Source organism: Nicotiana tomentosiformis, chromosome 6 (genome assembly GCF_000390325.3).
Source record: "Nicotiana tomentosiformis chromosome 6, ASM39032v3, whole genome shotgun sequence".
NCBI classification, from domain to species: domain Eukaryota; kingdom Viridiplantae; phylum Streptophyta; class Magnoliopsida; order Solanales; family Solanaceae; genus Nicotiana; species Nicotiana tomentosiformis.
In genome coordinates this window covers 67,397,946-67,423,957 of record NC_090817.1, presented here as the reverse complement: position 1 = coordinate 67,423,957, position 26,012 = coordinate 67,397,946, and the positions used below count along the sequence as shown (strand labels likewise).

General features: G+C 37.2%; 2 protein-coding genes across 3 annotated transcripts; one reads left to right on the top strand and one right to left on the bottom strand.

The window, feature by feature from the left end:
• Positions 1-14,609: 14,609 nt before the first annotated feature.
• On the bottom strand, positions 14,610-17,081 carry LOC104100305 (purple acid phosphatase 17-like). 2 transcript variants are annotated; one of them, XM_009607514.4, is made up of 7 exons: positions 16,735-17,081; positions 16,049-16,205; positions 15,845-15,952; positions 15,594-15,721; positions 15,384-15,512; positions 15,110-15,177; positions 14,610-15,016 (listed from the first exon to the last, which is right to left on the bottom strand). In XM_009607514.4, exons 1-7 carry the CDS (start codon positions 16,924-16,926, stop codon positions 14,803-14,805), a joined length of 996 nt encoding a protein of 331 aa, XP_009605809.1. In that variant the 5' UTR covers positions 16,927-17,081; the 3' UTR covers positions 14,610-14,802. The 2 variants fall into 2 exon arrangements, with proteins under 2 accessions (XP_009605809.1, XP_009605810.1); XM_009607515.4 differs by lacking the exon at positions 16,735-17,081 and adding an exon at positions 16,308-16,632.
• A 4,268-nt stretch (positions 17,082-21,349) lies between these two features.
• Positions 21,350-21,871, top strand: LOC138894145 (uncharacterized). Its single transcript, XM_070178826.1, has one exon. It carries the CDS (start codon positions 21,350-21,352, stop codon positions 21,869-21,871), a length of 522 nt encoding a protein of 173 aa, XP_070034927.1.
• The last annotated feature ends 4,141 nt before the right edge of the window (positions 21,872-26,012 follow it).

Sequence of the window (26,012 nt, the reverse complement as noted above, 5' to 3'; positions counted from 1 at the left end):
AAATACCATAGCCGCCCAATTATTAGGTACTTGTGGAAGCATCATTCTCTCACGTTGGAATCTATCTACGAATTCTCTAAACAATTATGTACTCCCCTGTTTAACTTTGTAGATATCTTCCATCCTTTTTTCAACTTTTTGAGCCCCCGAATGTGCCTTTATAAATGAATCTGCAAGCTCAGCAAAAGATTCAATAGAGTTCTTAGGTAAGAGTGAGTACCATGTTCACGCCCCTTTCGTGAGAGTTACTTCTTAACCAAGACAGATTCAATCTCCTGATTGGTTAAATCATTGCCTTTCACGCCTATGGTGAACATTGTAACGTGATCCCGTGGGTCGGATGTCCCGTCATATTTAGGGATATCAGGCATTTTAAACTTTTTGAGAATTGGCAAAAGTGTTGCACTTGGCTTCCAGGGTTGTTGTGAATATTTTTCAATATCCACACCTTTAATCACAGGAGGCACGCCAGGTATTTGTTTTATACGCTCATTTTGTTCCTTCAGCTATTTTTGCAAAGTTAGTACTAAACTTTATAAATTAAAATTATTCTGTGTACTTGATCCTCCATCGCGGGATTCATTTGACATTTCTCCACATCTAGAGTTATCGAGTCCTAAACGCGATTTTTCCAAGTTGGTATTAACTGGTGGTAGAGTTTATATTGTGTTGGGTAATCCACTAGCAAAAGCTAGTAGTGCTTCGTTCACGTGTTATGCAATCAACTGCTTCAAAACATCCTGCTCGACGGTTTGGTCACCTCCCTATTGTCCATCAGTACATGAAGCAGACCTTTCAGGTGAACTTTCTCGTGAGTGTTGAGGAGTAGCTGTGGGTGTGTGATCTAGTGGAGTTCCACCTTGTTGATTCAACTGGTTGTTCTCATTAACAATAGACATGTTTTGTTGCTAAAAATAAAATTTGAAAAGTGAACAGTTTATCAGTTTTCGTTAACGAAACCAATTTGTTTAATCGAAAAATAGATTTCTCGGTCAAAGCTAATATCAAGAAAAAATCGGGTTACTGATAACCAAAATTACTTCACTTTCTTGGTAATTCAAAGAATAGAAAGAATAATGGAAATAATAAGAAAAGAAAGCTTAATGTAGATTGCTAATCTCTCCCAGAATTGCTGTGTGAACACTTTGAATAAAGTAAAAGACAAATTGCATATATTGATAAAAATTCAGATGCCTTTACAAATGAGGATCAGGTCCTTGTATAAGGATACATAATTATAACAATTTTTCTACTTAATTCTGGCTTGTTAATGGCTCAATTGCCTTGATTGCCCGTTACCATATATAATTGTAATAATTATATTATTGACGGATGATTTTTCGTAATCAAGATCAATGTCAACTTCCCTTCCTTATTTATAACACATTTATGAACCTTTCCCTTTTATGGTCTTCATTCATCTCGTGCCTATTCCTTCTTTTTCAGTTGTTAGGGCCGGTATCTTTTCTGATGGAACATCGGGGGTGTTTCGTTCGTGACCTTTCAATTCCTTTAATTTACTTAGCTGAAATTGCCACTTGTCACCTTGCTGATGATCCACGTGTCATGTCTTTTTTCTACCAATATAATTAGAACTATATACGAGTTCCATTAACGGATTGTAAGAGAAATGAGAGTGTTGAGGTTGGATAAATTAATTAGTGAAATATATGGAGAGAATAGTTAAAAAAAGAAAAAGTATAGTATATCATAAGAGAATAATAAAGTAATTCGATACACTTGTGAAAATTCATAACTGATATTTGTAAGGTATCTATCTCTTGGGATCTTTTTTCACTTAATTAGAGTGTGATCTCTACTCAAATTCTTACATATTTGTAAGCATTTCTCTAACTTAATTGTTGATTTTGTTGACACTATACTTCATACAAATAATACTAACCAATATTAATTCATGTTCCGACATAAGGAGTACTTGATCAATTGGTATTTGTGAAATCCGCCCTTGTTAGCAAAACCAAAGGACGAAGAGAGATTGCTCATCTACCTTGTTGTGTCAGAAGTGGCGGTAAGCGCAGTACTGGTACGTGAAGACAAAGGTAAACAATCTCCAATCTATTATGTTAGTAAGTCTTTACTAGACGCTGAGACACGGTACCATCACCTAGAAAAACTTGCTTTAGCTTTAATTTTTGCATCAAAGAAGTTACGACCTTACTTTTAATGTCATCCTATTTCGGTTGTAACTACTTTCCCACTAAGGAATATATTGCATAAGCAAGAATTATCAGGAAGGTTAACTGATGTGAGGCCAAAATGTTATACTTTTAGCACATTACTCACCCTATATGTTGTTGTTCTAATGAGTTATTGTGCGACATTTGAGCTAAATTGGGTTGTTTTATATGTAGGAACATCAGAAGGAATCGTCGAACAAAAGTTGCACAAAAAGAGGACAAACATACTAGAAAAGAGCACAAAAGTATCGAGTATCCAAATCGTGCTACAGACCAGGCTTTGCAAGGTCTATAGCCAGGCTGATCGTGCTATAGACCAGGCTTTGCGAGGTTTATAGCCAGATTGACCACGCTATAGACCAGGCTTTGCGAGGTCTATCGCCAGGTTAACCGCGCTATAGACCAGGCTTCGCGAGGTCTATATCGAGGTTGACCGTGCTATAGACCAGGCTTCACGAGGTCTATAGCACAGTAATTAAAAGTCGCGGGTTGAAAAGACCCCCAACCCGGATTTGGACTGGGGATTGACATAAATACTCCCCAAACGAGTTATTCTAGGTTTGGACATGATTTTGGAGAAGAAAAAGGCTACGAAGCATAGGAGGAGCCGATTTTAGGGTAGATTCAACCAAATAGGGCGTTTTTGGAGATGAGATTTCGACCTAAGGAGGCAAGAACACACCAGGAGCAAGGCAGAGATTTCTTCTATGAGTTTTTCACTTCCGTCTTCGTATTTTCATTATTGGTTATGAATTCAAAGATTGTAGTTTTGCATACTATTATGAATAATTAATTTGTTATCTAGAGTTTTGATAGAACCTTTTGTAGGATAAATTCTTGTTATGTTTTTATATAATTGAGCCTTGATTTTTCTCTACTTTTTCAAATATATTTTCATTGTTGTTAATTGAAGAGCTCTCAATTAACTGGGCCTATATAGTGTGTATATTGCTCGAGAGAGAGTACACATTTAGGTAGTTGTTGAACAACACCACTCCTATCGTAGTTGAGAGATCGATACGGAGGATTTAAAGGTGGAATTAGAGATAACGAAACCTTGGTGCGATCTTAGTGAGCAGTGAATTAGTATCAGCTAGCGTAGTTCAAGAGAATATGTCTAGTTAATTGTGGTAGTTTCTCGAGAGAGATCTACGATAATCAAAGTACTCACGATTGGTAGAGAATAATTAGGTGAAATTATAGAAAGCGTAGCGGGCAGGATTCCGATAATTCGGAAAATCATAACTCTAGATCTCCTTAGGCTTGTCTCCAATTTCATCCTTATTAGTTGATAATTTTACTGCTTTATAATATTTGTAAGTTAATTAGTAGAAATAAAAATTAAATCTTTTTAACTAAGAAATTGTTTGGACTTGTGTTTCTTAGCAATATTGAACAAATGTAGCTAAGCCTTAATTCTCTGTGGGATTCGAATCCGGACTTGTAAATCGGATTATATTTACAACGACCGCTTAGTCCTTTTTATAAGGCATAGTTGGGCGTGATCAAATTTTGGCGTCGTTGCCGGAGAACTAACGGTGTAGCTGTTGGTGTACATATTGCTAGGTTGCAAGTTTGAAGTTTTATTTTTGTTTTCTTGTATTTGATTTAATTTTTTATTTTACTTGTTGATTTTAGAAACATGACATCTTGGAATTATGAGAGTTTTGATGTTGGTAATTCTACTTTTGATCCTCCTTATGCATATTGTGGAGGAAATCACCCATGGCAAAATTATCAAAATATTTCCGAGAGCGAGTTATGTGCACCAACTGAATCTTATGTGTGGAATGTGGGTGATATGTGTGGTGGTCAAGATGGTCACTTTCATGGTTCTGCTTATATTTTTTTATCTTCCCCCAACCCCTTACTTTGATGGTTCTTCTTTTTCTTGTGAAGTTAATAGGAACAAAGAACCCATGGATGAGGACTTGAAAGAGATCAAGGATATGCTAAAGTGCCTTGTAATGAGCAACAACTGCACATACAAAGGTAAGATGCTACTATTCGCAACTTGGAGGCACAAGTGAGTCAACTTGTTGAAACATTTAATGCTCAACAAGCCAATATTGTGGATAGTAGCCAAGAAGAGCATAAATTAGATACCGAAATTGAGGTTCCAATTGAGGAGGTCAGAGTAGAACACCAACAATCAATCAAACTAGAATTTGAGGATGCCGATGTTGTAGAAGAGATACTAGAGTCAACCAAGGATATTGATGATACATATTTAGTGGACTCTAGTGTCATTGTTATTGAGGATGTAGACAGTCCCATTGTTCATGTAGTTGAGCGCATTGGTCCACACTCTAAGCATTTTTGCATATTGTATTTGGATGATGATATAGAAATAAAGCCATCCGTGCCACTTGAGGAGTCAAGGAATGAGGAAGAAGGTGCCTACATTCTAGAATTCTTCTTACCAGAAAGTCGGGATTACACACCTCATCTAAAGGCCAAGAAGTGCAGAATACTACATTATTTTCTTGGGCCGGTTAGATTCGTTCCACCACCCTAGGAGTATAATCATAAGCTTGAAGCAAAACTTGGGGTCCAATTCATAAGTTTGAAGTGGAGAGAAAAGTGGTAAAGTTGATTCACGTCATGCCGCGACGTTAAATCAAGCGCTTGTTGGGAAGTAACCCAGCTTTACTGCTTTTTTTCTTTTATTTTTATTTTTATTTTTAAATTATATTATTTTTGTAGTGTCGATTTTTTATTTTCTAGGAGAATGGAAAGCAAAGCTATTGGAAGGATCCAACAGCAAACCAGATGGTTGGAACTAAGTGTGGGGTGCCCGCACAAAGAACCAAGTATGGGAGAAGTCTGAGTACTCCATGAGATGCTAATGCTTCGGCCTTTGGCCTACCAGGGAGTTTCTTTTACCCGCTTGTATTTATGGGTATGCATTGGGGACAATGCACAATTTTAAGTGTGGGGTGAGGAGATTGTATGGGTGACTTTCTATGCTATTTTAATTGTATTAGTTTAATTGAATAAATGCTTTTTTTTAGAAAAATAGAAAAAGATTGGACTTTTTCTGACGATGGATATACTAGACAATTTTCTAAGTCTAACAAAAAACACACACAAAAAAAATAGAGAAAATAAAAAAAAATAGAAAAACCCAAAAATATGTCTTTTTATTCTTTTTGGTAGTAATAATCCCTCGTGGTTTTTCTTTGTGCCTCGATTCTTTTTCATGGGATGTAGTTTGAACCGGGTCATAGTTTTTTATTTTTAGAGTAGAATAGAATTTATGGAATAAAAGAAGGAAGATAAAATTTTTAGGCGCCCTTTTGACTTGTTTGATAGTAGCATATTTAGGCTCTAGCATGTGTAGTACCTTCCCTATGGTTTGAAAATGCTTATGATGCCTTGTTGAGTAGATAACATGTTATTGATGCCTATATCTCATTTTCTTGGTTGGTGTCACTTTGTGCTTGATGTTTAATAATTTGTCGCTCCGTGAATACTTGCAATTGTTTGAGAATCGGAATGGAACCGTCCTTAGTGAGTCATGTGCCATGTGTGGTGAGAAAGTGTATAGTCCATGTCATTGCATTAGAGTTTAGAACTTGCCCGGCATGTGAGTTGAAGCGAAATTTTAGGTTTTGCTCGGTTTGAAAAATAATTTTAGGATTTCTTTGATTTGTTTGAGCTTAATGCTTACCACAATAAAAATTATCCCTAGTCAACCCTTTTGAGCCTATAAACTTTTATTTGGCAACCACATTACAAGCCTATACCCCTTTGTTCTTATTTATCATTGTTTTGATTCTTTTACCTCTTAAAGCACTTTAATTATAAAATAAGCGCTAAAAAAAGTAAGGATGGAACTTGGGTAGCTTTTGAGTGGAACCAATGAAAGAAAGAAAGGTGCACTTGTATTGTAAGGAATACACCATTAGCAGGAATGGTAGAAGAAAAAAAAAGATTATTGTTGAAAAGAAAAAAAATATGTAGCAAAGGAAAATAGGCATATCTTGTCCTTGCTAGTGTGTATTAATTAAAGTAGTACTTAAAAAAAGAGAAAATACTTTGGGAATGAAATTGTTTGTGAAATTGCACTTTGGTGGAAGCAAAATACGCTTATAATTAATTTTGTGATGTGTTAAAGTGCTTAGGAGGGTTAGTCACGATTCCTAAATTTATCCTACCCTTCCTTTTTGCCCACATTACATCCATAAAAAGTCCTAATTGATTTTAGATCGAGCAAGCCTACATTAGCATAGGTTTACATAATGGGCAAGCCTATAGTACTTTGTGCATGTATGTGACTTCTTTGTGAGAGTGAGGGATTCTTTGATATATGTGAGTCCTTAAAATATATTTGAGCATTTGATTCGAATGTGTAGATTCAACTTACCCTCTTGTTCTTGTTGTGAGGGCACATGATTTCGCAAGATGACGTTATTAGATTTCTCTATGATGTTAAGTGTTCAAGCAATGAATGCATTGTGATATTGAGTCGGTTTGTGAGGTTAGGATCATTAGAAACATTTTGTCTTTTTGTTGAATAAAGATTTGAAGTATGGCATAAAGTAAAGGGAAGTTTGAAGGCATATGCTAAGGTTTAATTGTTGCTATCAACCATAGTCATAGGTATGGTGCGCTTCAGATGTGCTAAAAGAGAATAAAAGTGCTCTAGGAATTAGTGGTTGACTCAAGGACGAGCAACGTTTAAGTGTGGGGTGGTGATGTGAGACCAAAATGCTATACTTTTAGCACATTGTTCATACTATATTTTGTTGTTCTAATGAGTTATTGTGCGACATTTGAGCTAAATTGGGTTGTTTTATGTGCAGGAACATCAGAAGGAATCGTCGAACAAAAGTTGCACAAAAAGAGGACAAAAATACAAGAAAAGAGCACAAAAGCATCAAGTATCCAAACCGTATTACAGACCAGGCTTTGCAAGGTCTATAGCCAGGTTGACCGTGATATAGACAAGACATTGCGAGGTCTATAGCTAGGTTGACTTCGCTATAGACCAGGCTTCGCGAGGTCTATAGCCAGGTTGACCGTGCTATAGACCAGGCTTCGCGAGGTTTCGACCGCGCTATAGACCAGGCTTCGCGAGGTCTATAGCACGGTAATTAAAGGTCGCGGGTTAAAAAGACCCCAACCCGGATTTGGACCAGGGATTGACATAAATACTCCCCAAACGAGTTATTCTAGGTTTGGACACATTTTTTGGAGAAGAAAAAGGATTAATCGCATCTGGATAAGTAGGTTTTCCTTTGAAGTTTCCGTAGTGAACTTATGTCGGATATACTCGGTCAATCAGAAAATTTAATATCTTTGAACCGTCGAAATTGGTGTATACCTAGACAACCATAAGTCACACAATCAATCTTTAACCGTATTTGGTTTTTATTGTTGTGTTCGTTTCATCCATTAACACCGCCTGGTTTCATAAGTGCATAGAAAATTGGCCTTACAGAATCCTCCTTGAAGCGGCTTACACTTCACACTTACATAGGTGATTTCTAAACGTGTTATCCTGTAGATACACTATTTGATATACCTCGTATCAAACTTAAAAATCATTAAAAAGTCTTAACGCTTTATCCTTGATACTGAACATTATCTCATCATGAGAATGGACCAAATTTTTATTTTGTAATGTTGAACAGTCATTAATGACTTTATTTGATCTCCTTGAACCTAGATCTTGGATCTCCAATCTTCTAGGTAGAGTTACCGCCACAATGACTTGTCATCGGCCATAGTCTCATTCCCTTCGATGATCTCTCAACTACCTCTCTCGTTAGACCTTTTGTAAGTAAATCCAATACTTTATCTCTTGACTTTATGTAGTCAATTATGATAGTTCCCTTAGAGAATAGTGTCCAACGGTTCTATGTCTTTGTCGTGTATGATAAGAGTTTCCATTATGCATAACGCTCCCAGCCCTTCCTATTGCTACTTGACCATCGCAAGGTATGCACATAGGTGCCAATATTTTGTGCCAAGATGGAATTTCTTCAAGAAATTTCGGAACCATTTAATTTCTTCACCGGCCTTGTCTAAGGCTATAAACTCAACCTCCGTTGTAGAGCGGCAATGCAAGTTTGTTTGGATGATTTTCAAGACACTGCTCCTCCACTGATTGTAAAAATATATCCACTTGTAGATTTAGTTTAGGTTGATCCGGTGATCTAATTTGCATCACTATACCCCTCAATAACCGTATGATACTTATTATAGTGCAATGCATAGTCCTGGATATATTTCAAATATACCAAAACTCATTTTGTTGTCATGACAGTTCAATGCGAACTTCCTTATGTCGTAGACTAATACGTCTCGACTTTCTATTGCATATCAGATTATTGACTACACTTAATGTAGCAATAGTATATTATAACAACACCTGGAATTATTGACATAAGTTGTGGCCACAATCTTTTAATATATTATATATTTCGCAACCACTCTGCCATTTTCAAGCATTTGTATGCTATTTATTCATACGTCTATATGATATGCAAATTATAGCACCTTAATTCATGAAATAAATCCAACTTGCAATGGATTTTGGTCATGTTCATCTGTTGGTTCACCTTATTATAGACCAACGTATTAATACATTTGTTCATAAACGGTCATGTTTATACAAAACATACAAACGCACTTTTCATGAAAAGTCACAGCCTTCCAATTGACAACCTTTCATAAAATAACTAAACATTATAAATGTCAAGAAAGAACAAATCATTTCTGGAAAGGCATGTAAATAACTTTCGAATTTGTAGTTTCATCACTAGTTACCAATAAGAGTGAACAAGTAATGAATTCACCGACTATCATATCAATATCCACTAAGGATTGGGGTCCAAAAATTATATCATTTAGACATTACGTCTAACATTCGCTTTTATCATGCATAAGCTAAAATCCCCCACATTTTAAACATTTCAGCAACATATCATCCATATATAATCAAATAATGACTGTATGATTTGAAGTATTCTTAACATAAACATATTTATTTACACTCATTAATTTTGAAACCATTTGACAATATTATTTGGTAAAATCTCGCATGTCATTGTTTGGGTGCTTGTTTTAGTCTGTAAAGTGACTTAACAAGTTGGCACACCTTTTTTTTCTCTTCAGGAACCATGAACCCTTCAGGTTGTTCCATGTAAATGTCTTCCTCTAAATCTCAATTTAAGAAGGTTGTCTTCACATCCATCTGATGGATTTGAAGGTCATACACGGCGGCTAACGCTATCAACACCCAAATAGATGTAATCCTCGTTACCGGGAGTATGTGTTAAAGTAGTCAAGACCTTCTCGTTGTCTATATCCTTTGACAATAATTCTTGCCTTATACATGTCAATAATGTCATCATATTTTATTTTCCTCTTGAGAATTCATTTGGAACCTAATGGTTCATTCCCTAGAGTAATATCAACTAACTCCCACGTATGGTTATTTAATATGGATTCCATTTTACTATTGACTGATTCTTTCCGAGGAAGATATAAGTTCTTTCAAAGTTTGAAGCTCATTTTCCAATAAGAATGCCAAAAAGTCTTATCCAATGGAAGTAGTTGTCCTTTGACGTTTACTATGTCTTGGATTCACCTCATTAGGTGTACTTTCCTTTGCTTCTTCCCGAGGTCGCTTAGATATTCCACTAGACGACTCACATTCCTTTTTATACAGATAAATATTCTCAAATAATTCAGCATTATCTGATTCGATTACCGTATATATATGAATATCGGTATTTTTTTATTTATGAACCAGAAAATAATATGCCTTACTATTTGTTGCATATCTTATGAAAACGCAATCAATAATTTTTTGTTCGATCTTTACCCGTTTGGGGTGAGGAACTTGCACATTAGCTAAGCATCCCCACACTTTAAAATATTTAAGTTGGGTTTCCTTCTATTCCATTTTTCATATGGAATGGATTGCGTCTTGCTATTGGAAACCCGATTGAGTATGCGATTAGCTATAAAAATAGCTTTCCCCTTCAAGTTCTAGGGTAAACCAGAACTTATCAACAAGACATTCGTCATCTTCTTTAATGGTCGATTCTTTCTTTCTGCAATCCCATTGGATTGGGGTGTGTATGGGGAGTTGTTTGATGAATAATGCAATATTCCAAGCATATTTCTTCATAAAGAGATTCACATTCGCCGCCCCTATTACTTTGTAGAGCCAACCACATGAACTGTTGTCGTGTCATGATAGAGCCAGAATTAATAAATGGTGAAGTTTTTAATCTTCAAACCAATCTGACACAACCAAAATTAATAAATGGTAAAAAATTTAATCTTCTAACCGAGTAATATCTGATATCGGATCTAATAAACGATGAAATTTTTAATCTTCAAATCGAATAATAAATTGGATTAGAAAATCACAAAGATTTTAATCTCCAAACCGAGTAGAAAGTCACTTAGACTTTAATCCCCACTAATGAGTAGAAAGTCACAAAGACTTTAACTTAATGAACGAGTAGAAAATCATGCAGATTTTAATCTCGAAGCAGGAGCAGAAAATCACAAAAATTTTAGTCTCCATAACGGGAGTAGAAAATCACGAAAATTTTAATTTTCTCCAAAACATGGGTGAAAAATCACATGTATTTTGATTTTCTTTTCAAATGACTTTCCAACTAAATCATTACGGCCCCTAAACATTTGATATATTATTCTTATCAAACTAACATATGTATATCTTTATTGATCCAAATTAATATACATATAAAATATCATGATCAAAATAATTTCCAAATATTAATACTGTAAGCGTACTTCATAACTTACAAACTTTGGAAATAATCTTTTACATAATTCATACATGCTACTAAATTTATATATCAACTATTAATAGTTTTTCATTTGGTCAAAGGAATAACAAAATTAACCGCAAACACATGTTATTCCTAATCATGCATTATAATTCTAATTTTGTAACATGAGATCATTACATAATAAACATTTACCCTAATATTTATAGAAGCAAGATATCATAAATCACAGAGGGTTAAAAATTAAAATTATGAAGAGTAAAGAAAGTAGAACCCGATATATTGTCACTTTCTTCTTAAATCGTCACCTTCACTATTTTTATTTTACAGTGATTAAATTCTGATTTTTCCAGCCATTAACACTTGCCATAATATCTGTATTGCACATCATATATGTTTTCCTGTTCAAACTCACAACCTTTGTTATAGTCTGACCAATATCTTTGCATTAGACGATGGAAGACAAAGAGAAAAGAAACTGACTGGTTTACATCAGATTAGTTTCATCAGAGCCGGAGCTAGGATTTGAACCTTATGGGTTCGAGATTATAATCATTTTAAGTTATTGGGTTCTAAATTAATATTTTGTACATATTCATTGAATTTTTAAATACAAATACAAGATTTGAACAAAAGTTATCGGATTCGGTCGAACCCACAAACTGCATTATGGCTCCGCCCCTGAGTTCCATGATACTTTAAGATGCAAAACTTGGATTGCATTTTCGTAAGGAAAATAAGGAACCAAAATATCAAAAAACCACAGTAATAAACGATGATGAGAAGTTGTGGAAAAACAGGAATTGAGAACAAAAGATCAAATAGGCCACCACAAACTTATCTCTTAACGTTGCAGCAAAGTGTCCATGTGCATCCATTCTTTGTAATGGCATAAATAATTTTTGGAGTACCATTTCTTTTAATATTTAAAATCCTTCAGTTTTTCTTTCTCATATTCTCAAGTTTTAACAATTGGAGTATAACAATTCCATTTCTGTATTCTAGCCGCAAAGTGCGCGTCAATATCTAGAACGAACAAACAAAATAAAATTGCTCTATCATTTGATAGACGACTTCCACTTCGTGTCTTTTTCTTTCTTTGTTATCAACCGACAAACTAAATTCCTCAAGATTGTTAGTATTCCTGTGTTCGAAATCAGAGGGAAAAAGAAAGTTAGTTAAATAAACAAATTGTAAAATAATTCCAAGTCCACAAGTTGCTTATGTGTTCTTAAGGAATTTAATTCTCTCACTGTTGTTTAAGGTTATGGATTACTTCCTTCCAAGATAAAACGGAAAAACTATTCTGTAATACTGGCAATCAAAATTACAGAACTTCGGCGAACTCAACAAACGAAGCAAATCACACTTGACACTTTGTTTATTTGGAAAAACAATACAACAATATAGAGAAGAAGGAAGAAATTTTCAGATTTTTCATGTATAAAAAATGAGGCTAAGCTTCTAAATTTATAGATAATGAAAGGGTGAGATAAAGAGATGCAATTCAAAATGTGTCTCTTCCATTTCTCATTCACACCCTCTAGAAAAAATCCAACATTTACCACTTTAACTTTAAATTATTTTACCAGATTTAAATGTTAGGGTCGCCATTTGTTCACCCAAAAAACAAATCCTCCTCACCCTATTCTTGGTTCAGTGGTTATATGCAGTGGCGGAACCAGAATATTCACCAAGGGGTATCAAAGTATAAAAATTTAGATACATCGAAAAGTTAAGGGGAGTCTACATATAATAAATATACATAAAATAAAAAATATTATCTAGTAATACAGTGTAATTTTGCGGTGAAGAGGTGTCGATTGACACTCCTTGATTGAATGTGGCTCCACCACTGGTTATATGACTCAAATTGTAACAAACTATTCTGTACCAACGACCTCGAGTGTTAGTGACTGAGTTCTAAATTTAATATTTGTATATATTCAGCCCGTCTCGGTTGGCCCCTCCCATTTATTCTAGTTCTAGCACGGTCGCTTTATTGACTATATTTGGCTTATATTATTTTTGAACAAACTGTGTTTTAATGGATTTTCATGTTTTACCTATCCGATTTTAATGCTTGATTATTCAAGAATATTTTGAATAATAAGATGTCATAACTACACTACGCAAGCGAATGCGTGATCGAAACGAAATTTATTAATTTTGTCATAACAGCGCTACGCAAGCGAATTCGCAGTCATGACAAAGGATTATTAGCACGCTATTACTTTTGAAAAAAAATTACTACATTTGTCCTTTGAGAAAACAAATTGACCAGCATACAAATCAAATTGGACGTCTTTGTATTGTATTGGGCCTCTACAGAACTTATCTTATTTGGCCCAAATCTTTTGTTTGAAACTAGACCCCATAACTCATCAAACTTGGTCCCAACAAATAGAAGCTAAAGAAGTTAACTCTTAGCCTAAATTCTTTAACAATGTGCCCGAAATTCCTCTTCCCAGAGCGTGCTACGTTAATGCAATGTGGTGATGGAAATATTTTTACAAATAAATACCTATATCAACATGATTCCACAATAGAACAACATAGAGATAAAAAGTGATATAGGCATTGAACTAAAAATATTAACACGAGGACGAGAATAAAACTTCATTCAAGCACATGATCCATAATATAGAATATCAATGTCAACATTTATCAAGATTAAGAACAGGAATGAACCTCAAAGTTTTGAATCTGAACTTTCAATATTTTACAGCTCTGAAATTCAAAAGCGAACAAGACCATTAACGACCCACCTCTCGAACTCCACTCGGACCTCAACTCGACTCAGAAATTTTAGCTACTTTTTTATGGTGTTTTGGAGGTGAGAAGCTCGGTTTAAATGGTGTTTTGGGGGCTGTTTCAACTAGGTTTTTCAGTTGGTTTTTGGCAGCATCGTTTGGAGTATTTTGGACTGTTTTAGAGCGGTTTCGGCAGCGGGTTAAAATAGACTTTTGCTGGCTTTTGGGGGTTATTTTTGGGGCTGATTCAGGCAGTTTCTCGGGCATGTTTAGCAAAGATTTATTGCTGATTTTTTGTTGTTGATAGATGACGTTTTTGGGACTATTTTCAGCATGGTTTTGGATTGGTTTTTGCTGGAATTTCGCTGGTATTTCAGCAGTGTTTTGGGAAAACATGAAGATGATTTTTTTTTGGAATGGTGTACCCTATATTAATAAAGATATCAGGGAGTGGTGTACCCTGTATTTAAGTTCAAATCAACTAGGGAGTGGTATAGCCTATGTTACTAAAAGGAAATATAACCAGAGGTTGGCACCTTGTATTACCGAGAAGGAAATATAATCAGGGGTTGGCACCCTGTATTACTGAGAGGAAATGTAACTAGGGGTTGGCACCCTGTATTACTGAGAAGGAAATGTAACCAGGGGTTGGCACCCTGTATTACTGAAAACGGAATGTATCCAGGGGTTGGTGCCATGTATTGCTGATATGAAATGTAACCAGGGGTTGGTTTAATTTTTAAATTTAGTAAAATTTAATGGGTGTTGGCGATAAATTTTAGGAAAATATATAAGGGTGTGTTGTTTTGGTGTTAAATCTATTTTATTTCATACTTATATTATAGTAGGTATAAAACAATATCGTAATATCAAATGAATAAAGCAATATCAAATTTTACGCCATGATTATTTCCTCTAATACATCAAACCAAATGAGACCTAAAAGTCGGAGAAAACTACTCTCACAAAACTAAATTGGTTTTGTGAGATCTGTTCTCTTCTACATCTAATAACTTGAGTATTTAATTTACAGCCAATATTAGCTTTGTTGTTTTAAAAGTAAACGAAAAACTAAATAGCTGAGTGAAGCAACTTGGACCTATTCCATCTATGTAGCACTCTACCAAAAACATCATAGTACTTGATCTTAGCCTCTGTTGGTGTTAACTGTACCGACATGAAACCTTGTCCATCATGGAAAAAGTTCACGTCTGCTCTATTTAATCCTTTCACATCTCCTCTCCATGCCTTTGACCCTGCCCCACTTGTTAAAAATTGAATAGGACTGCAATTTCAACCAAAATACGTCGTCACAAAAATAAGAGGAAAGAAACGTGTTGAATATCAAAGTATTGCAAGATTTGAACTTTACTCTTACCTTTCGGTGTCGCTAATATGTTCAAGGCAGTGGTCGTGTCCATTCATGTAAAAATCAACATTGTATGCCTGACAATTTAACGAGAGAAATCAAAGTTAAAAACTCGCGCGGCAAGAAATTAAATTTGCACTTCTTATCACAGAAATGATGGGTGGAAGTTGACCAATTCCAAATTTAGTGGAATGGATGCGAACTCAGGATTTAGAGTTTGATTCTGTGTGTGTATATATATATATCGAGATTGGTGCAATGGGAAGAAAGAAAAGTTATGTACCCTAAGCATAGGAAGAAGGCGATCCACAAGTACTTGAGTGTCGCCATGATGTCCAACACTTCTAATGGCGTGATGACCTACTACTATTTTCCATCTTGCCGTTGATTCACTCAATGCTTTTTCAACATCCTAATTATAAACAAATAATTTAAAATTTATAATATTATCTTCAGAATCCATATATATAAGAAAAGCCTAAATTCAACTTACTTTTAATATGTTTGCAGTGTATGTGTGTGGAGGGATCACACCTCGCCAATCATAGGTATGATCCTTAGGATTCGTGAAATAATCTTGTACGAATGGAGTTGTATCCACCATGAATATTTCAGCAATTTCTTCAAAGAACAAAAAGGATAATTTTTTTTTTTTTTTAATATCAGAACTACAGACATATTAATTAACTTAATAAATAGAAAATTTAAGACTGAGAAAAGAGGAGAAAAGAAGAGATTATGCACCTGCATTAACTATGAAAGACCTTAAACAAAGCCATCTTCTATCAATTTTCCTAAGGCAAGGACTGAGTTGCGCTTCTACATTTCCTCTGTAATCATGATTGCCTAATACTGCAGAAAATTACAATTTTAAGACATATTTCAGACATATTAAAATGTCATAAAATCGCAGTGTGTTTATTTGTAGTATAATATTTGGGAACTTACCACTATACCATTGTTTCTGTAAGCTCTTTGCTGTATATATATTAGTAAATGACTCTACAAAATTTGGATCGTGCACCCCTGTCAATCCGTTATCATAGAAATTATCACCAGTTGATACTACAAAATCAATGTTTAGCTCCTCTCCGATTCTTCCCATCTGCATCCAAAAGAAGTATATTCAGTTTTGCCTAGATCCCTTTTTAGTGAAACAATTGAATTGTGTGACGAGCTTATCGAACAATTTAATGCAAAATAGTACCATAGCAGACATAAGTCATGCGTTCAAATTTCACTCCACCAAAGACGGAGTCGGTCTTTGAACTTTAAGGGTTCTAACTTCTAGGATAGTGATATCAGATGTCATTATGTTCTAAATTTAATTTTTTGTATATATTTATTAAATCTCTCAATACAAATATAGGATTTTGACTAAAGCTATTGAATTCGGCCTAATTCGTACTTAACCTTCTAGCTCCGCCCATGACCACCACCCCCTGAATTTCCATGTACGTGTAGGCCCATAAAAAGATCAAGCGGACACGTGAAGAAACATTGAAGATATAATTAAGTAAATAAAAGTGAACTCTTTCTAATAGATTAAGCTTTTAGATGAGTTGTTTATACACTCAAATATTAGAAACTCCAAATTAAGTTGATGAAAGACAAAAGATAAAAAAAGATGGTACCTTGTGAGCTACGTGAGATTGATTAAAGGTACCCTTTCTTCCCCAGTCACCAAGAACCAAGAAGTTAAGAGTGCCATCACCTTTAGTGGGGTGATCAAATTTCTTAAGCCTAACAGCATTTGTACAAGAGATTACAAAAACAATGACTAACCAAAAGCACAGAACCATGGAATTCTTGGAAAACTTAACCATGGCTCTGTGTTGAGATTGACAACCAGAGGAAATCTAACAAAGAACCACAGATTATTTTACTCAGCCCCTATCCCTTTTAGTTAGTTTTTTTTTTTTGATTTTTTTTAATGTTTTCTATTTGAATTGCGCAATATATTTTATTTGCCTGACATCTTCGTGGATCATGTATATATATATATAGAAGTAAGCGGGAGTGAAAGTGGGAGTGGGAGAGCGAGAGAGTCGGTGCAACAAGGGAATAGGATGAATAGTTCATGCAAACCTTTATGGTTTAACGTATTTAGAGGATCGTTAGGTTTAAATTCTAAAGAGTAGAATAATAAGATTATAATAATAATAGAAAGAAGGAAAATAATGTATTTAAATAATGTCTGAGGAGGTGGTAGTTCTGTTAGTTTTGTATTTTTTTCATGGATGAATCGAAATAGGGAGGGGGATTAGTTTTGCAAAGTGAGTGGATATTACTATTTATCTGGTATTACACCAAACCACTATAGAAGCATAATACCTGTTTACATATAGACCTCTAAGACCCATGCTTAAGTAACATATATTTGACCTTATTAAATTACTTAATCATGTTAAATTAATATGATTTAATATAAACTCCGGATACATCAGATCCTTGTTTTGAAAGAAGAACACTGCATCTTATTTAGAACAATAAAAGTTATTGTAAAATTCAGAATTAAGGACAATTTGGAAACGCATAACACGACAGGCTAAAACAATAACGAATTATATGTTCTCGTTTTTCACTATAAGTATTTCATTCAGCTATTTCCTCAACATATGCTTGACACAGGCCCACAGCATATCAAAATCTTTACCAACACACATACATAACAACTATGCGACTAAACTGGAATTTTTTCAATATCGCACAAGGAGAGTGATTAAGCAACATTCATATTATACTACAGTATATCAAAAGTTTGTTCAAAATAGAAACGCTAATTTCTTGAAAGCAAAATCAATATAAGTCAACATCCTACCATTTAATGGAAGAATTCCACTTGCCATTAGACCATTCTTGTCTCTTGATGAAATCTCAACACATCAGAAAGATATGCAATTTTATCCCCAGTAGTAGGAAAGTAGACATAGCACTTTGTTCCAATTTTCCAATATATAAATCCAATCCACCAGCCATCGTTGTCAAATACATCAACCATATCGTACATGCGAAAGTCGTTTTCTGGCATAGTTTTATTTTGATCAGGTGGCATAGGGCGGACCTCGGCGGCTGTGACAGTCTCCTCTAGTGGCGTAGACTTATCATCAGTGAACAGAGTCTTGTACTTGACTCTGTACTGAAAATTAGTGCAATCGAAAGAAACAATAGTTGCGGTGTAGTTGTTTTCCCGAAAAATGGATAGAGTTGAATTTGTACGTAGTTCTAAGGGTATGTGGTATAACTTGACACAAATCATAAGAGTAAATATAAATATCGAGTGTTGACCGTAGAAAATAAAAAATAAGCAAAGTTGGAAAGAAGATGATTTATGGATTAAGCAAGATGAATCAATCTATGAAACTAAAAAGGATAACTCTTCAATATGGGAGTGTATGATATCTCGGTTAGAATGTATGTGAACTCTGTCCCTTACAGAAATAATAACCATCCACTTTATAGTGGAGGGATCCTAGTTTAGATATAATTAAAAATACATAGTGGGAGACCCATGATAAATAGTTTTTCCATAATTCCTGCCATAATTTTCTCCTCTAATGCAGTTGCAATGGCTCTTGTCTATGAGCTCGTTATTTCTCGAGCTTGATATCGAGTCGAGCTCTCGATCTTGACTCGAGCTCGATTCTGACTCGTAGCCTTGTATTGATTCGGGGTCAATGTTGGTCGGTCTCTGCCTCATAAGCTCGATAACTCCACTTCGCATCATAGTTCGATTTGGAATCGAGCTCGATAATGATAACGAGCTCTACATTGATCGGTCCCTAGGGCTCGAAGCTTGATGACCTGACTTCAGACCTCAACCTGATATTATGAAGACGCTCTTCGATCTAAAGCATTACCATTTCGACCAGTTCGTACGAAGGACTAACCAGTTTTGACCGTATACAGATAGTCCCCTCGTTTCTCGGGAAGGATATAGCGAGAAATGACATGATTTTTCATCGGTACGATTAGATATATACTGATGTTTGCATCGAGTCCGATCATGACGTGTGTGATAGCTGTCCCATTGGTTTAGTTTACCGAGGAATTTAATGTGTGTCAAATGATGGTCGGCCATTATCGAAATTGAACTGCCACTGCTCAACCTATAAATAACCCCTTTTTCATTTTTAATCACTTTTATATCTCCAAACTCTAAATTTTCTAACTTCTTTCTCGCACCTTTTGAATTCATCTGTAAGTCTACAAAATTTTCCTTTTGTGTTTTCTACTGCAAAATCTTTCTTTAAAGCACCATATCTTTGATATCTCCTTCTTTAAATCCAAAAATGGTGAAAACATTAAAAATCGTTCCCCAAAAAGAAAAAGTTTCTTCTTCCTAGTCTGTTGCCGATAAAACAACGATGGATCCACGGCTTAAGGAGTGCGTTCCCGTGGCATGTGTTCTTACCTCCAATTTTAAGGTCGACAAAGGCTCGTCGGTTCCTGGGCGATGTGAGCCAGTATCGAGGTATATGTGTTCGATAACCGGGGGTATCTCGAACCGGGGAGAACAAAGAAGTGGTAGTCCCCTCTCCCGAAGAGGATATTACTACTCACGTGAAAGGGTTTTTATGTGTGTACACTTACCCTTTCACGTTAGGCCTCCTCGGCCCAATTATTATTGATTTTTTCCGTAAATATCAAATAACCTTAGGCCAAATCCATCCTTCTTTTTGGCGGATCATTATTTTGATTCGTTTCTTTGTGAACAAAATCGAGAGGATGTCTTTCGAAACGGGTTAATAAAACTACAATGCCAGGGCACCAAGGATCTGTTCTCGAGCATAGATAAGGTCAAGGATCGAGGCTAGATGGGAAGGTTCATTCGAGTGAAGACGTCGGACCTTATACCGACCGAGAAGATGCTATTTCCCAAAGAATGGAATATGAAGCGTAAGTGTAACTCTGCTGTAATCTCCCATTGTTTTGCCCCTTCGTTTCCTTTCTTACTTATATCCCCTTTTGTAGTGCAGCAATTCCTTGGATGCCCGGTGCGGTTTCCGACCTCAAGGACTGGGTACGGGCTCTGGCTTCGACTTCTACGTACGCCGAGCGCTCATGGCGCGATTTGTCAAAGGGCCGATGGGAGGCCAAAAATCATGGTAACCTCATTTCCAGCCTCATTGATAGTTCAAACTGTTTTCCATACACTCAAATCAATTTTCTTGTGTGTAGGTCTGGCATGGATGCGGTTTTGAGACCCTTGTCCGGTGAGGAGGAAACTTTGGCCCCAGTTTCTAAACCAGCGAAGGACAATAAGAGAAAAAGGGCCTCTGCTTTCGAAAGCCCAAAACTGAAGGCTCGTAAGTTGAGGAAGAATACCATCCCTTTAACCTTAGAATCGATTCGACGTCTAAGGGATGAAGACGAGGAAGAAGAATACGACGGGTCCATACTGGTGGCCCTAGTGAAGAATACCATCGATGCCCCATAGGCAGTTGGATCTGTGGTGGTTTACAGGCCTCCGCCTCAAACTGAGGGTATATCGGAGAAAGATACGGGCAAAGTCCCCGAGCCATTGAAAATCGAGGATATCTCCCATTGAATTCAACAGATGGTGGATATGTCCGAAGGGGCCGTCCCTGAATCTCTTCAAACCAAAGAGAACGCCCCTAGCGACTCACTTGGGGCAGTAGTAATCGAAGACTCGCCCACTTTCCCTATTTTTCCGAAGGGGCGATTCGGGAAGCCCAAGCAATGGGGGCCTTCAAGGTAGATGTATCTCATGAAGGAGAGGACCTTTTTCGTGATTTGTTTACCGGTGTTGAGGACGTTGCCTCCACTAGTGATGCATCAGATCTTTTCCTCGGAGTGCAGCAGGCTTTGAATTGGGTAAGCCTTAACTTACTTCATTGGTATTACCTTTATGATTGTTTTTCTTTTCTAACTTCGTTTCTTCTTTCTTTTCAGGCCACAAAAGTTGATGTTCTCGGTCTCTAGCCGAGCTGCGTCGATACGAGGCCGACCTTCAAATTGGTCATGAAGGAAAGGAATGCCCTTAAACTCCTCTTAGGGAAAAGGGGAGAGGAGATTAAAGACCTTCGAGCTGGGTTGGCCAAGGCTCACCAAGATCATACCGATCTGTCCGAGCAGGTAATGATACTATTAAAAGCTTATGGGCTCAATATCAGAATGATGGCTAATTTTTTGGTCTCACAGCTGCAGCAGAAACTTGAGATGATTGGGAAACTCTGTGAGGAGGTCGATGTGATAAAGGCAGAATACTTGAAGTGGTAAGAAGGTATGGACCGCTTTGCTGCAGAGAAAGAGGCTGCTCGAGCCCAATTATCATCAGCCGAAAACCAACTTCAAATCATGAAGGAGAAAAGCTCGGTTCAGGTGAGAATAATAGAGGAGCTCGAGGCTTGGTTGGCCTCCGAACATGCCAAGGCCAAATCTGCCGCCGAAAAGACAAAGCTTGATGCGGATGCATTCGTGGTCTTCTATCGGTCCGATGCTGAAGCTGCTCAGGTACAAGCAAGAGAGGCAGTCGAGACCGCCAACACTCGAGCACATTGGGTTGCTGAACTTGCTAAGTGTCGATCTCGAAAGGAGACCCTCGAGGATATCCATTCTCGAGGTTGCAATTTCACCGAAGAGATAAAAAAGGATAAAGAGCTCAAAGCCGATGCTGAAGCCTTGGCTTCCGTTGATGATGATGGTGACACTGATGATGATGGTGATGATGGGAGCAAGAGTGGGTCCGAGAGTGGGGAGGAGCCAGATGGAGAAGAGAATGCCCCCGTAGCTAACCAAGAAACTTAGCCCTTAGTTTTCATTTTGGTGTTTTTTGTGTATGGTCCTATTCGGACAATGTAAACATTTTTGTATATATATAAAGATCTTTTCTTTTCCCGACTTTCCTTTGTTTTATTCTCTGCCTCGTGAAGATTTTGTTTCATTCATGCCTTATGAAGATTTTCATAAGGCTTTAGGCAATTTGATCGTATTTGGACCTTGTAGCCTTTATAACCGTAGGCTTAGTAGTCGAGTGAGTGCTTGCTTGAACTCAAAGTGATGTAGCTCGTAGGATTTATTAGTCGAGCGAGTGATTCGAACTCGAAGTGATGTAACCCATAGGCTTTATTAGTCAAGCGAGTGATTCGAACTCGAAATAATGTAACCCGTAGGCTTTATTAGTCAAGCGAGTGATTCAAACTCGAAATAATGTAGCCCGTAGGCTTAATGATCGAGTGAGTGATTCGAACTCGAAGTAATATATCCTGTAGGCTTAATGATCGAGTGAGTGATTCGAACTCGAAGTAATGTAGCATGTAGGCTTAATGATTGAGTGAGTGATTCGAACTCGAAGTAACGTAGCCCGTAGGCTTAATGATAGAGTGAGTGATTCTAACCCGAAGTAATGTAGCCCGTAGGCTTAATGGTCGAGTGTGTATTTTCTCGAACTCGAAATAAGAGTAGCATGTAGTCTTAGTAGTCGAGTGAGTGCTTGCTCGAACTCGAAGTGATGTAGCTCCTAGGCTTAATGGTTGAGTGAGTGATTTCTCGAACTCAAACTAAGAGTAGCCCGTAGGCTTAGTAGTCGAGTGAGTGATTCGAACTCGAAGCAATGTAGCATGTAGGCTTAATGACCGAGTGAATTATTCGAACTCGAAGTAATGTAGCCCATAGGCTTAATGGTCGAGTGAGTGATTCGAACTCGAGTAATGTAGCCCGTAGGCTTAATGATCAAGTGAGTGATTCGAACTCGAAGTAATGTAGCACGTAGGCTTCATGGTTGAGTGAGTGATTTCTCGAACTCAAAATAGGAGTAGCCCGTAGGCTTAGTAGTCGAGTGAGTGATTCGAAATAGAAGTAACGTAGCCCATAGGATTAATGGTTGAGTGAGTGATTTCTCGAACTCAAAATAATAGTAGCCTGTAGGCTTAGTAGTTGAGTGAGTGCTTCCTTGAACTCGAAGTAACGTAGCCTGTACGCTTAATGGTTGAGTAAGTAATTTCTCGAACTCAAAATAAGAGTAGCCCATAGGCTTAATGGTTGAGTGAGTGATTTCTCGAACTCAAAATAATAGTAGCCCGTAGGCTTAGTAGTCGAGTGAGTGCTTTCTCGAACTCGAAATAACGTAGCCCGTAGGCTTAATGGTTGAGTGAGTGATTTCTCAAACTCAAAATAAGAGTAGCCCGTAGTCTTAGTAGTCAAGTGAGTGATTCGAACTCGAAGTAATGTAGTCCATAGGCTTAATGGTTCAGTGAGTGATTTCTCAAACTCAAAATAAGAGTAGCCCATAGGCTTAGTAGTCAAGTGAGTGATTCGAACTCGAAGTAATGTAGCCCATAGGCTTAATGGTTGAGTGAGTGATTTCTCAAACTCAAAATAAGAGTAGCCCGTAGGCTTAGTAGTCGAGTGAGTGCTTCTCAGACTCGTTGATTTTTTGGTTGGAAGTCTCCGATTTATGGGGTAATGGTCGTCCCTTAAGCCTGTTTGCATGATAAATCTCGAAATAGAGGAATATTTCTTAGATATAAGATATCGGTAAAGAGGAAATTTTTCTTTGTAAGTCATTATACATGTGTTCATGTTTTGTGTCAGGGATCGGGCCAACTATATGAGCATGGTTCGTTTTGACCATTTGGCTCTTACAAATTTTCCTATCGGAACCCTGTTGTTATAAAGTAACATTCCTGCATCGAACTTCATATATTTGAGGGGTAATGCCCCCCCCCCCCCCAAGTATTCGAGATCGATTGTAAAGAGGCCTCGGATACTGTTTAATTGCTCTAAGTTAGCACAATCGATGCTTTCAGACCTAGGGCTTCGTGTTAAATGATCCATCCTTGTTTCTGATCGAACTCCGGCAAGGGTTAGTTTCGAAATATAAACGAACATGGGAAGGTCGTACCTTAGCAGTAGTATCGTTTTAGGTGCGACACATTCCAATAGCTTGGCAGTTGTTTACCGTTTATGATACCGAGCTTGTAGGATCCTTTACCGACATTTTTCAGAACCTGATACGGTCCTTCCCAGCTTGGAACCAGTTTTCCTTCATTTGGATTTCGGGTGCTGAGGGTGACTTTCCTTAACACTAAGTCCCCGAATTTAAAATGGCGTAGATTGGTTCTTCGGTTATAGTATATTTCGATCCGCTGCAATTGGGCGGCCAATTGGACGAGAGTAGCTTCTTTTTTTCATCTAATAATTCGAGGCTAGTATTCATAGCCTCGTGATTTGATTCTTCTGTTGTATACCGATACCTAGCACTGGGTTCCCCGATTTTGACTGGAATCAAGGCTTCAGAGCTATATTCTAAGGAGAACGGGGTTTTCCCCATACTGGATTTTGATGTTGTTCAATATTCCCAAAGAACTTTGGGTAGGATTTCTCTCCATTTTCCCTTAGCGTCGTTCAACCTTTTCTTTAGGTTTTGAATGAAAGTCTTGTTCGTCGATTCGGCCCGTCCGTTCCCACTAGGGTGATACAGTGTCGATAGTATCCTTTTTATTTTATGGTCATCGAGGAATTTTGTCACTTTGCTGCCGATAAATTGTTTCCCATTGTCACACACTATTTTGGCGGGTGTCCCAAATCGGCATACGATATGATCCCAGATGAAGTCTATAACCTCTTTCTCTCTTACTTTCTCGAACGCCTGTACTTCAACCCATTTAGAGAAATAGTCAGTCATAAATAAAATGAACTTAGCTTTACATGGGGCCGATGGCAGAGGGCCGACGATATCCATTCCCCATATCATGAATAGCCATGGGGATAGGACTGAGTGAAGTTGCTCTACGGGACGATGGATCATCGGTGCAAACCTTTGACATTTGTCACATTTTCGAACAAACTCCTTTGCATCTTTGTCCATATCGATCCAATAATATCCTGCTCTGATTATTTTTCGGACTAATCAATCGGCACCAGAATGATTTCCACAAGTACCCTTGTGAATCTCACGTAGGATGTAGTCAGTGTCTCCTGGACCTAAACATACTGCCAATGGTCCATCGAATGTCCTTCGGTAAAATGTTCCATCTGTAGTGGATGTGAATCGAGCAGCTTTGGTTCGCAGGCCCCTCAAATATTTAGGGTCCAGTGGGAGTTTTCCGTTCTCCAAGTATTCAGTATACTTATTCCTCCAATCCCAAGTTAAGCTTGTAGAATTTATCTCTGCATGGATTTCTTCGATCACAGACCTCGAGAGTTGAACGACAGTCCCCGAGTTGATCTCATCTTCCTCGACCGATGATCCGAAATTTGCAAGTGCATCGGCCTCACTGTTTTGTTCTCGAGGTATATGCTGTAAAGTCCATTCTTTGAAACGGTGCAAAGTTACCTGTAGTTTGTCCAAATACTTTTGCATTCTATCCTCTCGAACTTCGAGGGTTTTTTTTACTTGATTTACCACCAGTAAAGAGTCACACTTGGCTTCAATGACTAATTCTCCCATGCTTTTAGCTAACTCGAGACCTGCAATTATAGCCTCATAATCGGCCTCTTTGTTAGTCAACCTAGTAGTTTTGATAGATTGCCTAATAGTGCTACCCGTAGGCGGCTTTAAAATGCTGCCTAGTGCAGACCCTTTTAGGTTTGAAGCCCCATCTATGAAAAGGGTCCATACCCTCAATGATATACCCGATTTCAACAAGAGTTCTTTTTCGACTTTGAGTACGAGGGTTGGCGTGAAATCAGCCACAAAGTCTGCTAAAATTTGAGACTTGATGGCCGTCCGGGGTTGATATTCGATATCATACCCACTGAGTTCGATGACTCATTTGGTCAATCGGCTTGATATTTCAGCCTTATGTAAAATATTATGAAGTGGGTAAGTGGTTAATATGCATATGGGGTGACATTGAAAGTATGGTCTTAACTTTCTAGAGGCGCTTATCAGTGTTAGTGCCAATTTCTCTAAGTTTGGATGTCTAGTTTCCGCTTCCCCTAAGGT

Excerpts from the sequence above, each read along its gene's own strand:
- LOC138894145 (XM_070178826.1), top strand. The coding sequence starts at position 21,350 with ATGGACCGCTTTGCTGCAGAGAAAGAGGCTGCTCGAGCCCAATTATCA.
- LOC104100305 (XM_009607514.4), bottom strand. The coding sequence starts at position 16,926 with ATGGTTAAGTTTTCCAAGAATTCCATGGTTCTGTGCTTTTGGTTAGTC. Across the intron at positions 15,722-15,844 it reads GTCTTTCATAGTTAATGCAG|AAATTGCTGAAATATTCATG; the intron begins GTGCATAATCTC and ends TGTTCTTTGAAG. Across the intron at positions 15,017-15,109 it reads CATATTAGCGACACCGAAAG|TCCTATTCAATTTTTAACAA; the intron begins GTAAGAGTAAAG and ends TTGAAATTGCAG.